This window comes from Cajanus cajan, chromosome 8 (genome assembly GCF_000230855.2).
Source record: "Cajanus cajan strain Asha chromosome 8, NIPB_CcT2T_4, whole genome shotgun sequence".
Taxonomy (NCBI): Eukaryota; Viridiplantae; Streptophyta; class Magnoliopsida; order Fabales; family Fabaceae; genus Cajanus; species Cajanus cajan.
Window position 1 is genome coordinate 15,238,490 of NC_138524.1, and position 16,395 is coordinate 15,254,884.

General features: G+C 29.3%; 1 protein-coding gene across 1 annotated transcript; it reads right to left on the bottom strand.

The window, feature by feature from the left end:
* Positions 1-1,088: 1,088 nt before the first annotated feature.
* Positions 1,089-2,673, bottom strand: LOC109799598 (senescence-specific cysteine protease SAG39). The gene is made up of 2 exons (XM_020360183.3): positions 2,128-2,673; positions 1,089-1,846 (listed from the first exon to the last, which is right to left on the bottom strand). Exons 1-2 carry the CDS (start codon positions 2,570-2,572, stop codon positions 1,257-1,259), a joined length of 1,035 nt encoding a protein of 344 aa, XP_020215772.1. The 5' UTR covers positions 2,573-2,673; the 3' UTR covers positions 1,089-1,256.
* Between the last annotated feature and the right edge of the window lie 13,722 nt (positions 2,674-16,395).

Sequence of the window (16,395 nt, forward strand, 5' to 3'; positions counted from 1 at the left end):
CATTCGAAGAGTGTAGAGTTTCCTCTTTAAGAATATTCTGGTGTGAAGTGACTTGACCTCGTATAATTTTACGAGCGTGTCCCAAATCTCCTTTGCAGTTGTCTTCTCTGCTATGCTCGACAAAACTGAATCAGCCATTGCTAAGTGCAAATTGGCAACAGCATTGTCATCCATTTCTCTCCACTTTTCATCAGTAATATCTGATGGCCTGCCTTCAATTGCTTTAAGACAGTTGTCTTTTCTCAAAATTGCTCTTATCTTCAATTTCCACAGGGAAAAATTATTCCCGTTGAACTTCTCTATCTCAAACTTTGCTGCCATAATTTCTTCTATTAAACCGACTTAAGTAACTTCCACTAGAATAGTACCGCCTACTGGAACAATGATAAAATCCAGTAACAAGAATAATTCTTTTCTGATGTGACTGATCAGACAATACTGCAGCCACAGAGCATACTAAGAATTTTCTCCGATACTATACCAATGTACACCACAGCGGAATAATAAACAACCTAGTGGCTCTGATACCACTGTTAGGTCCAGAGTAGGCTTAATAGTTACTCACAGCTAAAATAAGAGATGAGTAAAAAAAAGAGACAAGGGAGAAAATAACCACAGTAAAAATATTATTTACTGAAAGGGAGAAAATTACAACACTTCTCTCTCTATAACTTACTCCTTTGAATTAGGAGACTACTACTACCGAGAACAGATCTCAAGGTGTATAAGAGAGGAAGAGAGAAGAGAAGAAGATTTGGGATGAAAATTATGGTTTTCAGCTTCCCTATTTATAGGAAAGTCCCAATGGCATTTTCGTAATTTCTCCTAAACTTTTAATATTATTTTATTATCATGTGGGACCCGCTTTTAATTTTAAATTAAAAGATCCACCGAAAGGTGGTGGCAGCTGGGTGAAAGCTGTACCCAACATAATATGATGAAACAAATTCTTTTGACAATAGTTTTATATATACTCAAACCTGAAATCTAGAAAAAACATGAATCAATTAACTTACAGTTATAGTTATAAACAATTACTTCTATAAATATACTATATACAAATACAACAGGTAAAAGAACACAGAATATAGTTATATAACTTATATTTCATTATTTAGTAGAAATCAAACGTTTACACAGAATTCATTAGGAATACTAGCAGTTGCATATACTGCTAGAAAAGAAAATTATGTTTAGAGATATGACGTGCTTATACCAAAACTCTATAAGACTTATTTATGGATTGATAGCAGCACTCAAGCAGTTGGATATAAAGCATTTGTAGCAATTCCACATAAACCTTCCTTGGCACGTATATCTCGTTTCATCCTTATATACCCTTTCTCACCCCATTCAGTGCCCCATGAATTCTTTACTAGCCAATACTTAGTACCACCACGAGCTTTCCCATAACCAACTATGGTAACAGAATGATCAATATGAGTTCCACACTTTCCTGTAAAAATTCCACCCGAATAAAATTGGAAAGCATATCCTCCAGCTTCAATATAAGCTGACACAGGTTGATTTGCCACAGCTTTCAGTAGTGCGTTCTCACTGTTGGCAGGAACATTCTCGTACCCTTTAATCCGAGCTACGCCATGCGTTTCCTTTTTAACCTTACAAGTCTTGTTAACTCCTTTGTAGGGGTAGTATGTTTCACTTGATATTCCACCTTTTTTGGTAATAAATTCAAAGGAATCTTCTACATAACCACCATAGCATCCTTCGCTATCACCTTTAACACAATCCACTAGTTCTTGTTCTGATAGGGACACTAATTCACCTGTAGCTATTTGATGAAGACCCTCAATTGTAGCCACAGTTGAAAATGCCCAACAACTTCCTGTTTTCACAACAAGACAAAGTTAATGTATATTAGCACAGTTTTTATTCGGTCTTTCTAACCAGTGCCCTTAAGACACTTGTTAGGAAATTATGTAGAAAATTTTCATTAAAAACTAAAATAAAATTCTGCCAGAGAATTTACACATATATTTTTCAATAAAAAATTTCTACTTTTAATTCTTTAACCAGTGCACTAAAGACACGAGTTAACATGTTCCTTTTTATTAAGCACCAATGAATTATAATTGAAGTGGTGGAACGAGGAAAGCAGAATCTTACGACATGTGCCTTGGTCCTTGATAGGGGTAACAGCACCTCTTTTCCTCCAGTCCATGGTAGCAGGAATATCAGTGACACTCACACTGTCATACCTAAACAATGCTTCTGTCGCAATCTCCACCTTATGTGTCTTCTTCTGACCATTAGTTAGTAAAGCCTTAAATTCTTCATTGTGAAGATCCGCAAATTTGTTAATGCTAAGGTTAAAAGGTTTGTCACCAGCTTCATTGAAGGACTCAATGAAGTGCACATTGTTTTTGAATATTTGAAAACGTTTATCCTTCTCAGCAGCATCCTTGTAAACCTTACCATACTGTGCCATCCACTTCTCATGTCTCTCCGATGTGCAGGTCTCAGACAACCTGCGAGACATGACGTGGCATGTCAACACAGTGAGAACGAGAAACAAAACAAAAATTTGGTGGTTTTGGCTAAATGGACTCATCTTGTAGCCAGAGCTAGCTATTGGGTTCTGATGAGTAGATTTGTTGATGTGTTAATTCTTTGTTACACAGACAAAGAAAATTGGTTTAGTTTGCAGCGAAGGCAAGGCAAGTGCAACTAATTTATAGCGGTGAGGGACGCTTCAAAAGTTGCTTCATAGTGCATGAAACAGTAGTTGGCACCACTCGTGTTTGACTTTCTACTCGGATTCTCGACCGCACTGAACAACGTGTGTTATGTTAATTTGTTGATGAGTCATTTGTTCAACATATTGCTTTCGACCAAAGATCCTTTTCTAGTCTAATTAATTGATATAGAACGACCACACGTGCTAATTCCTCTAGCCAGAACATGTCGCAGCGTTATCTAACAAAAGAAATGAAATAAAATCATACCATCATTCATATATATGTTGAAAAAAGAGTTTGTGATTTTGCTTACGCCAGCTCCGAATGAAGGCAGTTATGTTTGGATATGTAGTGCTAGTAATCATGCCATATCCCTAGAGCCTAGCACAACACGGGTGACCGCATATAAGATCAAATGATATATCAGGTATACTCACTAAAGCAAATAGGAAAAAAATGGGTGGGTATGGATTTCTAGTTAACACCTAAAGAGTAAAGAGGGAAAAAATGAAAAAAGAAAAGTATAGTTAATATGGATTATATAATATATAAGATAGGAAAAGAGACACAATAGACGGTCAATGGATAGACTAATTAAAACTTCACATTTTACTTGACTGTTTTTATACAACCAATTTTTTAAATTAATAAAATAAAATAATGTGTAAATTATATTTCTTTTTATCTTTACTTTTTTTCCCTTATCTTAAGTGTAGTGTTCTTGACAAATAGATAATCTAATAAGTTAACTTACTTTTTTTTGTCTAAAAAAATATTGGTCTAAATTTTTCAAATCTTTTCATAAGAATTAAAATAAAAGTGAACAAAATACAATAAAATTATGTTTGTTGAAATAGAGAGAAATTTTGTGGATTTTCATTCACCTTGCTTCTCATAAAGCCTCTTAGATTTAGTATGAAATTTATGGATACAAATAATATATCCTTCTAAAACATAGATAACTTATATACAAATGTGAAGAATCTTATTTTGTCATAATTTATAAGATTATCAAAAAAATATCTTTATCGAACCAAAGATTTTGTATATATATTAAGAATTTTTAAAAATATATTCAAAAGAAAAAGATTAACTTTTTAAAAATAAAAAATTCACGTATTATATATATATATGAGGAGGGTTCAAACGACACCGGTGTAACTTTAACTAAGTGTTACACCGCTCAATAACTTTATATTAAATGTGAATTTTGAAAATCCAACCGTTGGATTGAAAGTTCATATCTCTTAGATCATATATGTCAAATTTTGTTAAAATTCAACAACAACTTGAAGGTAATCAAAGTGTTCATATTTTAGTATATTTTAAAATGTATATATTACGTCAATTTTGTTTTATGAGAATGAAGTATCAAATCATCTTAGATTAATATAAAATTTGAGATATATGATCTAAGAGATATGAACTTTCAATCTAACGGCTGGATTTTCAAAATTCACATTTAATATAAAGTTATTAAAAGTTACACCGGTGTCGTTTGAACCCTCCTCTATATATATATATATATATATATATATATATATATATATATATATATATATATATATATATATATATATAATCAATTGTTTCAAAACTTTTTAAATTTAGAATTTCTCTAATATATAAGATAGGAAAAGAGACACAGTAGATGGTCATTAGTTAGACTTTTTTTTTAGGGAAAAATTCAAATTTACATTGTACATAAATTAATTTATATATTTTTTAAAATATTTATATTTGTAAATTAATTTTAGCTTATAAGAAAAAAAAAAAACTCATTTCATCCGGATAAGAAACACATCATATATCAGACAGTATGTGGCTATAATGTTATACTCTGATGTTAATGGAGTATTCTATAGATGAAAAGATTGCTTTTCTGCAAAATTCATGTTTCAAATAATTCCATAAGGGCCTACATATCGATAGTAATATACGAGTCAACGAATAATAGTTATGCTAGCTTTTCTGGGCGAATCGCAAGTGCATTATTCCTAAACGGAATCTTGTATGTATGTCTTTTACTAATTAATGGATATGTTTTACAAACTAAGCAAAACAAACGACATAAAGAACAAAAACCGCGTTTGGTCGAACATGGAAAAACCAGTTTTTTTAATACACGAATACATAATGTTAAACGATCAACTATACGAATATACAATAATCCTCGAAACAAGATTAAAAAAAAAAAAAGATCGCTGAGATTAAAACTTGTTTAAGCAATGAATATGAGATGTCGTTTATCCAGCTAGACGATTAAGTATGAATGCGATATGATTAGATTGATGAAGAACTTTCTGACTACAGTCAAGTTAATTTATTCTCATGATATTTATCAATAATACTAGGTGTAAAGTTAAAGCTTTGTTATGATTTATGCATGTCGATATTTTTGACCGACGTTCCACATGCTCTATAAATTGCTATGCTTTTTCCTAATGCCACGTGTCTTCCTATTCTTTAGTCTCTAATGTCACCTTAATCATCTTTCTTTTCTCAAAAATGGTTTTACGGAAGTTTAATGTATATTAAATTAAATTGACAACAATTACCTAAGTTTTGTTTTTTTACATATACCTTTACTTTGCCTCTTCTTCATTCTTAGCAATTACGTTTTCGAAAACACTTTCACATGCAACGTCTCATTCTCCTTCACGTGCGTTCTCTTTGTTTGTGGGTGTTTATCTTGTCCATCCAATCATAATCTTGTTTGTTCTTCCTCTTTTCTGGTAATCTTTGAACTTATTCCTTTGTTGGTTGTGGTGTTTACCCTTAAAGCTCATTTTAATGGGTTCGTTGTGCATTACAATAACTTCTCTTTTTTGAGGAAGTTGCGATCTCCATATAGTGATTTTTGCATTCTAAAGCTAAAACCTCCGTGGATTGTCCGTAAAGGTTATTCCTTTCTTTTCAAAAGAAAAGTTCCCTAATTGTTGCTTTTGCAAAAAATAGTTTTAACATGAAGGATTTAAAATCAATTATTATATGTAACCAATTTTAAATCTCACATAGTGACATAATTGAAATTAAATGAAATATTTTTAAAATAAATTGTTATACAACCGATTTTGAAAATCCTTTTTAAATTTGATTAGAGGATAATCAATTTTTAAAAAAAATTAAAAAAATTTAAAATTGATTATCCTATAATAATTTTAAAATCTCATGTGAGAGCCTTTTTTCTAAATCAATTATTATATAACCGATTTAGAAAGACAATTAAAATGATGCTCTTTGTGCTTCACCCTCTTACTTTGAGTTTTCTCTTTCACGAAACTCTCTCCCCCATGCTCTCCTATTGAGCAATCTGTTGAACAACAAGTTTCTCACCAAGGTGACGAGGCAGCATTAAGAAAATATACTAGAACCAAAAGATCAACAATTTCTAGTGATTATGTAGTGTATTTACAAGAATTAGATTATAACATTGGAGTCGAAAATGACCCTGAAACGTTTTCACAAGCTAAGCTCTAAGTAATCAAATTTGTGGTATAATGCTATGAAAGAAGAGATGAATTCTATGACGTCTAATCAAGTCTAGGATCTTGTTGAGTTGCCTCATGGTGTAAAATCCATTAGATGTAGATGAGCCTTTAAAACTAAGAAGGACTCACAAGGTAACATTGAGAGACATAAAGCAAGATTTGTTGCCAAAGGATTCACTCAAAGAGAAGGAATTGATTATAAGGATACATTTTCTCCTGTATCTAAGAAGGATTCTCTATGAATAATCATGGCATTAGTAGCTCATTTTGATTTTGAACTACATCAAATGGATGTGAAAAAAACATTTCTTAATGGAAATCTAGAGGAAGAGGTTTACATGAAACAACCTGAAGGATTTTTCTCTAGTGATGGTGAACACTTAGTATGTAACCTTAACAAATCCATCTATGGATTAAAACAAGCTTCACACCAATGGTATTTAAAATTTCATGAAGTTATCTTTTCATTTGGTTTTGAAGAAAACATCATGGATCAATGTGTATACCAAAAGGTTAGTGGGAGCAAGATTTTCTTTCTTGTTTTATATGTGGATGACATTTTACTTGCAACTAATGACAAGGGTATGTTGTACGAGGTGAAACAATTTCTCTCAAAGAACTTTGATATGAAGGATATGGGCGAGGAGTCTTATGTTATAGGCATTAAGATCCATAGAGAAAGATCTCGAGGTATTTTGGATTTGTCTCAAGTTACCTGTATCAACAAGGTTGTAGAAAGTTTTAAGATAAGTTTAGCTCTCATTGTGAAGGGTGACAAACTTGAATCGAGTTAGTGCCCGAAAAATAATCTTGAGCGAGAACACATGAAAAATATTCCATATGCTTCAACTATTGGAAGTTTAACCCCAAGCGTGTGGTTCAGCGGTAGGGGTTGATCCACGCTTAAGCAAGGTCAGGGGTTCGAATCTTGCCTTGTGTATGCAGCCACGTTAAATCTTGGGGCCAGCTATCCCACTCTTTGAGATGCCAACTATTGGAAGTTTTATGTATGCTCAAGTTTGCACTAGACCTAACATTGCATTTGTAGTTGGAGTTTTAGGAAGATATTAAAGTAATATTGGTGTTGACCATTGGAAAGCTGCAAAGAAGGTAATGAGATACCTTCAACGAACAAAAGATTTCATGCTCATATATAGACGGACTGATAGTTTGGAGGTGATAGGCTACTCTGATTCAGACTTCATTGGTTGCATTGATAGCAGAAAATCTACATCTGGCTATGTTTTTATGCTAGCTTGTTGAGTTGTATCTTGGAGTAGCAGAAAGTAGACCTTGACTGCTACTTTTACTATGGAGGCTAAGTTTGTTTCTTGTTTTGAGGCTACCTCACATAGTGTATGGTTGAAGAGTACTTTTATATCTAGGGTTAGAGTTGTGGACTTAATTGCTAGGCCATTGAAGTTGTATTGTAATAACTTTGTTGCTGTTTTTATGGCTAAGAATAATAAAAGTGGAAGTCGAAGTAAGCATATCGACATTAAATATCTAGCCATAAGAGAATGTGTTAAGGAAAAGAAAGTGGTCATTGAGTACTTTAGCACTGAGTTAATGATTGTAGATCTTCTAACTAAAGACATGCCACCAATGAATTTTAAGGATCATGTAACTCGAATGGGACTTGGTTCCATGATGTGACAATCATTGTAATTATTTTGATAAAACTCTTATTTAGTTTGATGTTTTCTCATTTATCTTGTGCACATACCTATTTACTTTGAGAAAACTCATTTAATTGTTTTCTCCTATATTAACTAGTTAATTAACATATTATGAATGTCTTCCATTATTGATGGTTGATTCAACCTATTATCAAAATAACTTGCGGATATGGTACCATGATTCCCTCATGTTTCTCCAACACGTTCAAAAGAGACTATGATGGGTTAGAGTTCTATAAATTGGACGCATATCTTTATTTTGGGTCACTAAGCCTACTCTCTTCTTCAACATACAACACCATCGTGTATTGAGAGCAAGGGTTTGAAAACTAGAAACAAACAAGCAAACAACGACAATGGTTGGAGTTTGGTTCTTTAGCTTCCGCAATTTTAAAAAAATGATCTAAACGTGTTTGTTTCAATTGTTTGTCATGTTTAGATCATTAGATACTTATTTTACACTCCACCCCACCAACCTATCAAACCATCTTTCTTCATCACCCCTTCCACAAACTTTAACAGATCATGCAACCATATAGAAGCTTTATTATTTGTTGTTCTAGAACACAAGACAAACCACCCATATATTTTCATATTAGTATCTTTGCCATAATGTATCTGTTTGATGATAAAGGTTTTATCTCCACTTCGCTAGAATAACTATATTGAATACCACAACATTCTTTATTTCGAGTCCCCTTTTTGTTTTTAATCTGGTTATCTTATTCCAACTAACCCATGGAAACTTTTGTACCTCCTCATAACAAGCCTAGAGAAACCTTCTTTAGATTGCCACAATCTACTTTGCAACCTTATTCGATACTTTAAAGAAAGATAAAAAGAAGAGGGGCAGAGATGTTAATATAGAATTAATCAAGCATACCCTACTAGTCATAGACAAAATTTTGTGTTTCAATAAAGAGAGCTTTCTCTTGAGTTTGTTTATGATGGGTTTCCAAGTTACCTTTTTTATTGGGTTTTCCCCAATAGAGATGTCCAAGTATGTGTGATATGTGATATGTCAAAATAGAGCTTTTTCACTTGAGTTGTGTGATATGTCAAAATAAAATTTTGGCATGAAATCATGATTTAAATGATAGTGAAAAAAAAAAAGAGTTACTCTTATGTGGCAACCAACGACGAATCCACGTTTACAGTAGTGGGGACAGTTGCTCCCACTAAAATTTTGTTCATTTTTTTATATAAAATATTAATTATTTTTATAAAACATATATTATTAAATATATTTTAATTACCCTATTATATCTAATATAATAAACTATTTTAATATTTTATTTTATTGTTGAATTACTTTCACTTTATGATAAAATTGTCTTAATTTTTTATGAGGAAAAAATTTACTTATTCTAAAAGTAAGTCTTTATAGATCTACTCTATTCAATACTTAATGTTCTATATCAAATTTTTAAAAATTCAATTGTTAAATTAAAAGTTTTTAATGTATAGATTAAGTTTACAAATTTTTAAAAAAATTGAAAATCATATGATACTTCATTAGATAGATTCAACATAACATATAAAATGCTTTCTTTTTCTTTTTATAATTATCTATCAATTTAAATTAATAAAATGGACTATGAAATAATTTTTATTTTTATTTAAATTTTATGAATTTAATCTATACATTAAAGACTTTTAATTGATCGGATGAATACTTGATGTATAATATAAATTATTTAGTGGAGTAATGTAATTTATTTTCCAATTTTTATTTTATTTTTTAGCCCTGTGATCATGTATATGTATATTGTGTTGGTAGGAGATGATTTACATCAAGAGAAATAAAAGTAATTGTCACACAATTTTTTTTAACTTAAACATTTTTAAATAAAGACATTTACTCTTATATAAAAAAAGTAGACATTACACTCACAAAGTATTTCTGTTTTAAATGAGCGTAGAAATTTAGAAAATACTTAAAGAAAACAAATTGATAATTTTATTATTTTTATCCTATTAATTTTTATCATTTTATTCCTCTAATATTAAATAAGTCACAAAAAAATTATAAAGTAATACTTAAATATAATCTCAGATAAAAAGAAAAAAACAAAAATTATCACTTTATTTATAAGATAATTTAATTTATTAAATAAGGTATTTTAAGTTTTTTATCATAAAAATATATATTTTTTTAAATTATTAATTATTTTTAGTAAAAATGATATAAAATATTTTATTGTCTCCACTTAACAAATTTTCTGGATCTGTCACAGGTTGTAACTCATGTTATTATTTTATAATTACAACTTTATTTAACTTGTAGGTATCTATACTTTTTAATTAAGTGCATATAACTTTAAAGCTTACTACATATATCGTATAATTTAAAACAAATATTAATAAATACTTTGAAATTAACACGGTTAACTCTTTATTAAATTGTTAACATGATATTTTATGCGATAAATTTTTTTTCTTCGATTACTCTATTTTTTGTTTTCTTGTAATTTAAAAAATATTTTTTTAAAAAAATAATTTATTTGGTCTTTCTAGTTATATTTCTAATTTCAAGTTTTAGTTTTATATGAAAAAACTGTAAATTTTAGTTTCTAATAACAATATTTTGTGACATTGTCATTGCCCAGATTTTTTTCAACAACTTTATATCATTAATTTCTGATTTTTTAAAAATAGAAATCACAACTTAGCTTCGATGCATATACAAAGATTAAAACTTAGAATTTTCTATTATAAGAACTAAAACTTAAACTAAGAACAAATATAGAAACCGAATGAATACTTTAACGTTAAAAAAAAAAAATCATTTACCTCCCCTTTTATCAATATCTTAATTAACCTCCTTTTAGCTTACATGACAAAATATTTTTGCAAGAATCACGTGATTAGTTAGTTAAGTTGTTCGTATTAACTAATATTTGGATTTGAATCCAATTCTTATTATATTTTATATTCATCTGTATGAACTTATATGAGAGGAAGTTAACCCCAAGCGTGTGGTTCAGCGGTAGGGGTTGATCCATGCTTAAGCAAGGTCAGGGGTTCGAATCCTGCTTTGTGTATGCAGCCGCGTTAAATCTTGGGGCCAGCTATCCCACCCTTTGAGGTGCCTCCAACCTAGCAATGAGATTAGTCACTGTTGTTGGCGGTGGATACTCCAGGGACGAATCAAAAAAATATGAGAGGAAGTTAGTAATTAATTATGATATTACATAGAGTTATACATTTATTATAATATAATTTTTTTTTTGTAAAAAACAATATGCATATAAAGAAAAACAACAATAACATCAACATTAAACAAAAGAACCCTCTTTATACCATCACACCTTGTTTTCTGTAGTTTCACACACCTTTTAAATTAATGTGCATCAAATAAATCAAATAGGTGCCCTACATTAACTATTACTTCGGATTTTCTATTCCACGTGTAGTCAGTTTAATATTGATCTTTTGGAAGATTCGTTTCCACTCCAATTTATTGGATATAGATGGCCTCATGATCCTCATGTTCCCTTTTTCGACATTTAAAATGTGTTTGTGTGCTGTACTCAGACATCTTTAATTGATGTCGTCTTTAAGAAAACAAATTTGGCACATGACTATTTTCTCTGGCTTCAGCCCTAATGATCTTAAAATGTGAAAAGGTTAATTATCTCATTATAACATTCCTATTTAAATAATTGTTAAACGATCGCTTCATGTTAATTATCAGTACATCAAAATGGTGTAAAAAAAAACATGGTGTTTGATTGACTTTGACATATATAGTAGAAGTGAGAAAAAGAAACATATAAATTTTTGTTTTATTGTTTATTTTAAATGGATTTAATGTTATTTAAATAATGTAAATAGAGTTTTTTTCATAATATAAATTAATATTTTTTTTATATTTTATGGAATAAAAAAAAATTCTAGATATTACAAATTTAATAAATTTAAATTATTTTTTTTATGTATTTTTTCATTTTTTAAAAGAATTTTGGAATTTTCTATATTTAAACTTACCTGCTAACTTCCGGGATAAACAGCCCAAATTAAACATGAAACGTTTGATTAAATTCTTCAATATGTTGTGACAAACAGGCCAAACATGAAACATTATTTAATTAAAGTGATGACTTAAACAAACCTATAACTATAATGTTATACCTTCATAATGGAGTTTGGCATAGACAGAGTTATTATTATTTTTATTCAGTGGCATAGATAAAGGTATAGCTCTTCGGTAAAAGTCAGGTGTTTTAAATAATTCAACGTTGGAATACATACGATTGTAGGTCAGTCAACGAATAGTTAAAGTAGCTTTTTCTGTGGAAATGGAGAGTGCATTATTAATTTAGAAACGTTATTTTGTAATTTTTTTAGTAATGGTTATGTATGTCTTTGAAATGCGGGAAGGTTCGAGTAGCTGATTGAAATTTTTACACAGAGAAAATTAATCATATATTTGTCTGTGTCCACCATGCCTAAAGCTACAAGCGAATACAATCACTCCCTCAGGATGTTATGTGATGGTAGTTAAAATTATTAGTATTGGGTCAATGATGTTATGATTGTTCAACGTGAAGGTAAAAAATAGATATTAATAGTGTAAAAATTGGATTTAAAATCAAAATTTTAAGATCGGTTAAAAGGTAACTGATTTTAAAAATGATGTGGTGATAATTTTGTAAATAATATGAACACATTTAAGATTGGTTAAATTTTAATTGATCTTAAAAGTACTTATTTTATGACCGATCTTAAAAGGTATGTCTGATACAACTTTTAAGATCGGTTACAAAAGAATTGATCTTAAAAGTTGTATCAGACAACTTTTAAGATCGGTCATAAGATAACCGATCTTAAAAGTACTTTTAAAATTGATTATTTTATGATCGATTTGAAAAGTGCTACTTTTAAAATCGGTTATTTAAGAATCGATTTTAAAAGTACTACTAAAAGAAAAAAGATTCATTGAATTGTTGGAATTATGGAAGGGAATGCTTCTAGAAAATAATACATTGTCTAACCGTCACTAAGAGCCAAAGAAAATACTATATATATTTGATGGATATATGGTGTACCAGAAAATCCACGCTTGCTTCAATGAATGCATATTATGTAGAAATGAGTTTGCAACAGTATTTAGTTGATGATAGCATAAAAGAGGGTTTCGTTGTTAATGAAATATAATGCAGGGTATCATAATTTAAAAGGAAACATGATGAAAATAATGATAACGCAAAAGAGGATTCTCTTACAAAGGTGTTATGGTATTTATCAATTATTTTCAGGTTAAAAAAATTATCCGCTAATGTGAATGATGCATTTTGAACCTTTTATGACATTGAAATGGGAGAAGATATGATGGACAACTTTGTCGTCCAATTGATTCACTACAATGAATGAAAATCGATGGTATGTTTTTAAATTTTGGGATTGGGGTAAGAAACTTGAGGATTGGACTTGTTAACTTAAGCAGAAAACACAACTGAAACATGGAACAAATTTAATAGATGACAAGAAAATGAACTTTCATCGATGCCCTTAAATGGTAGCAAATGTATAAGCAAGTGAAGGACATTAATATTATGTTTGGCAAGAACTAAAAGAAGGTTATTGAGAAAATTGTTGAAGTGAAGACTCGTTAAGGCTCAATTAAGATGGATATAATCTGCAATCAGTATGGTAGAGATCAATGAATGACTCAAGAAAACAATTTTTTTTATCCTCTTACATCAACATGTTACTACAAGTTAATTACTTCAATTAATTAATATCCATATTGTTACTAATTGATTTTTTAATTATAGATTTTATTGACATGTCATAGTAATATCCCAAAGGAATATGTTTTGATGTGGTTATGTTCCTTACATGCAAAACCCACCAATGAGATGAGAGCTTTATTATAAGGTAAGTTTAAATTTCTTACGAAGCATAATTATTAATAATATACATTATCATCTTTTAACATGTTACTCTCTTTTGCCCACTTCCAATGTTTTAAGTGGTAGGTTCAATGTAAGAGAAAATAACATTAATTAATTGATTTTTTTTATAAAATTTATTATATAATTATTTAATTCTCATTTTAGTATAATTATATGCAAAATGTTACATATGAGTGTGAGTATTATATGTTGGATAAAAATCATCACTAACATGCATATTATTGATTCTTAGAATTAAGTATAATTAATTTTTACTTTGACAATTTAAAATAATTGTAATTTAATATATGTAATACATATGTTAATATATGTTCTAGTTGTTTTAGGATGATCAATCATTACTTATGAGAACATTTTTGAAATGAGAAGATATTTCCTTCACATTAGGAACATGTAAAATTTTATGTATTTCTTTTTAGAATTGTATTCTTTTAGGTTATTTTAGCTTAAGTTATATAGTAGTTTAATTTATCCATGAAACATATAAGCAAATATATTGTTTAGTGGATGATTTAGAGGTATTTTTGAAGTAATTTAGAGGGGTATTAGCATTTTATAGTTGTTCTTGATTTCATTTTTATTATTTATGATAAAATATTTAATTTGGACTATTAATTTTGTGGATTATACATCAAAGAATTTGCTAGGAATTTTAAATGTAAAACACATTTCTAGATTGAGTTTAAACTACACATAATATTAAAAAATTATATTTTGCATTAGTTATAACCTTAACCGGCATAAAATATGACCATTTTTACATTGATTATGACATTAATCAACATAGAAGTGGTCACATTCTATGTTAGTTGTTGTATTAATCAACATAGAAGTATAACTTTTTAAATTGTTTATAAATGGACATGAAAATTCCATTTCTATACATTTTGATATAAAAATTCCAAAATTAATAATTGAAATAGAAGAGCATTTTTTCACTAGAACATAAGAATTAAAACTTGAAATTTTCTAGTAAACTAAAAGTTATTTAAAATTGAGAATAATTATATAAACTAAATAAATACTACTTCTATTTCTATATATAAGATTATTTTCACATTTTTGTTTATCACATCGTATTCTAATTGTTAGATACATTAATTATATTTTTTCTAAAATATTATTATTTTATTAATAATTCTTTTAGACAAAAAAAAATGTTTAAATATTAACAGGATAAAAACTCTCTTATTACGATTATTCTAAACATTAATGTAGCAACCTCGGTCGCGACGGGACGGCGAAAAATAAATGGAAAAAGAGGAGTCGCCACCAATGTTATTTTTTACGGAAAAAACATTGGAAAAACCATAAAATAGAAAATAGTCTGCGAAAACCAAATTTTTGAGTTCGGGAGTCGATTACGTATGAGGAAGGTATTAGCACCTCACAACGTTCGTCCTAAGACGATTACCTTTAATTAATTAAACTAATTATTCATAATTTATAAAATATTTATCTCACTAAAATTATCAAATATATTTTATTTAATTAATTTAAATTATGCATTGAAAAAAGGTTAAAATTATTATTGTTATATAAAAAGGAGGATAATATATTTTTTATTTTTTTGGCTCGACAAGATTTAGTTCTTGCTCCTACGTATCTTCATGTATAATGAAGAATCAGAGTCACGTAGTTCTTTGTAGAAAATGTTTGTGTGTTGATATTTTTTTATTTAAATTTATTTTTGTTAAATATAGGATTCTTGAACTGTCGCAGCTCATTCATCTTAAAAATATAAAATTAACTAAGGTGTACACCAAAGTCAATTCAATGAAATTTTAATTATAATTATTGCTAGAGATTGTTATGAGGTTTTAGACGAAATTAAAGATAAATAGAGTAAAGTAGAAAGCTTAAAAGGAAATAACAGAGGATAAGAGAAAATAAGGAGGCTCGGCCTTCCATCTAAACATGATTACAATTCATAAATTAATAGGAGGCTCAGCCTTCCATTCAATGAATATTTTGGAATAATAAACTTGAAATTGATTATTAAAAATGTCTTAGATATTTAAATGGAGAGTATGACAAATAGAACTGTACACAAGAGATGATGAACGTGACTTCCACCACGGATCTCCCTCCCTTTCTCTCTATTTCCTCTTTCAGCTACTAGCCTCTGGATAAACAGAAACTTCGGGCAGAACCTCCTCCTCTCTTAGGGATCAGAACTAGGGCAGAACCTCCTCTCTCTTTCTCTCTCTCCTTCTCTTTCTCTTTTTTTTTTCTCTCTCTCTCCCTCTCCTTTTTCTTTTTTTTTTCTCTCTCTCTCCCTCCCTTTTTTTTCTTTCACTCCCTCCCTCTATTTATAGGAATTACAAAGTTACTATTCAGGTACTATTCACTCACGAAAATACTATTCATGAACAGTAAAAAATACTATTCACTCACGAAAATACTATTCATGAACAGTACAAAATACTATTCACTCACGGAAATACTATTCACACCGAAATTACTGTTCACATTTTTTTTATTTTTTTTATTTTTTTTTATTTTTATTTTTATTTTTTTAAAAATATACCTTTTTTGCTATATATATATATATTTTTTTAAAACAAAAATTGACATTTTCCGGACGAAATTGGGTTACTACAGT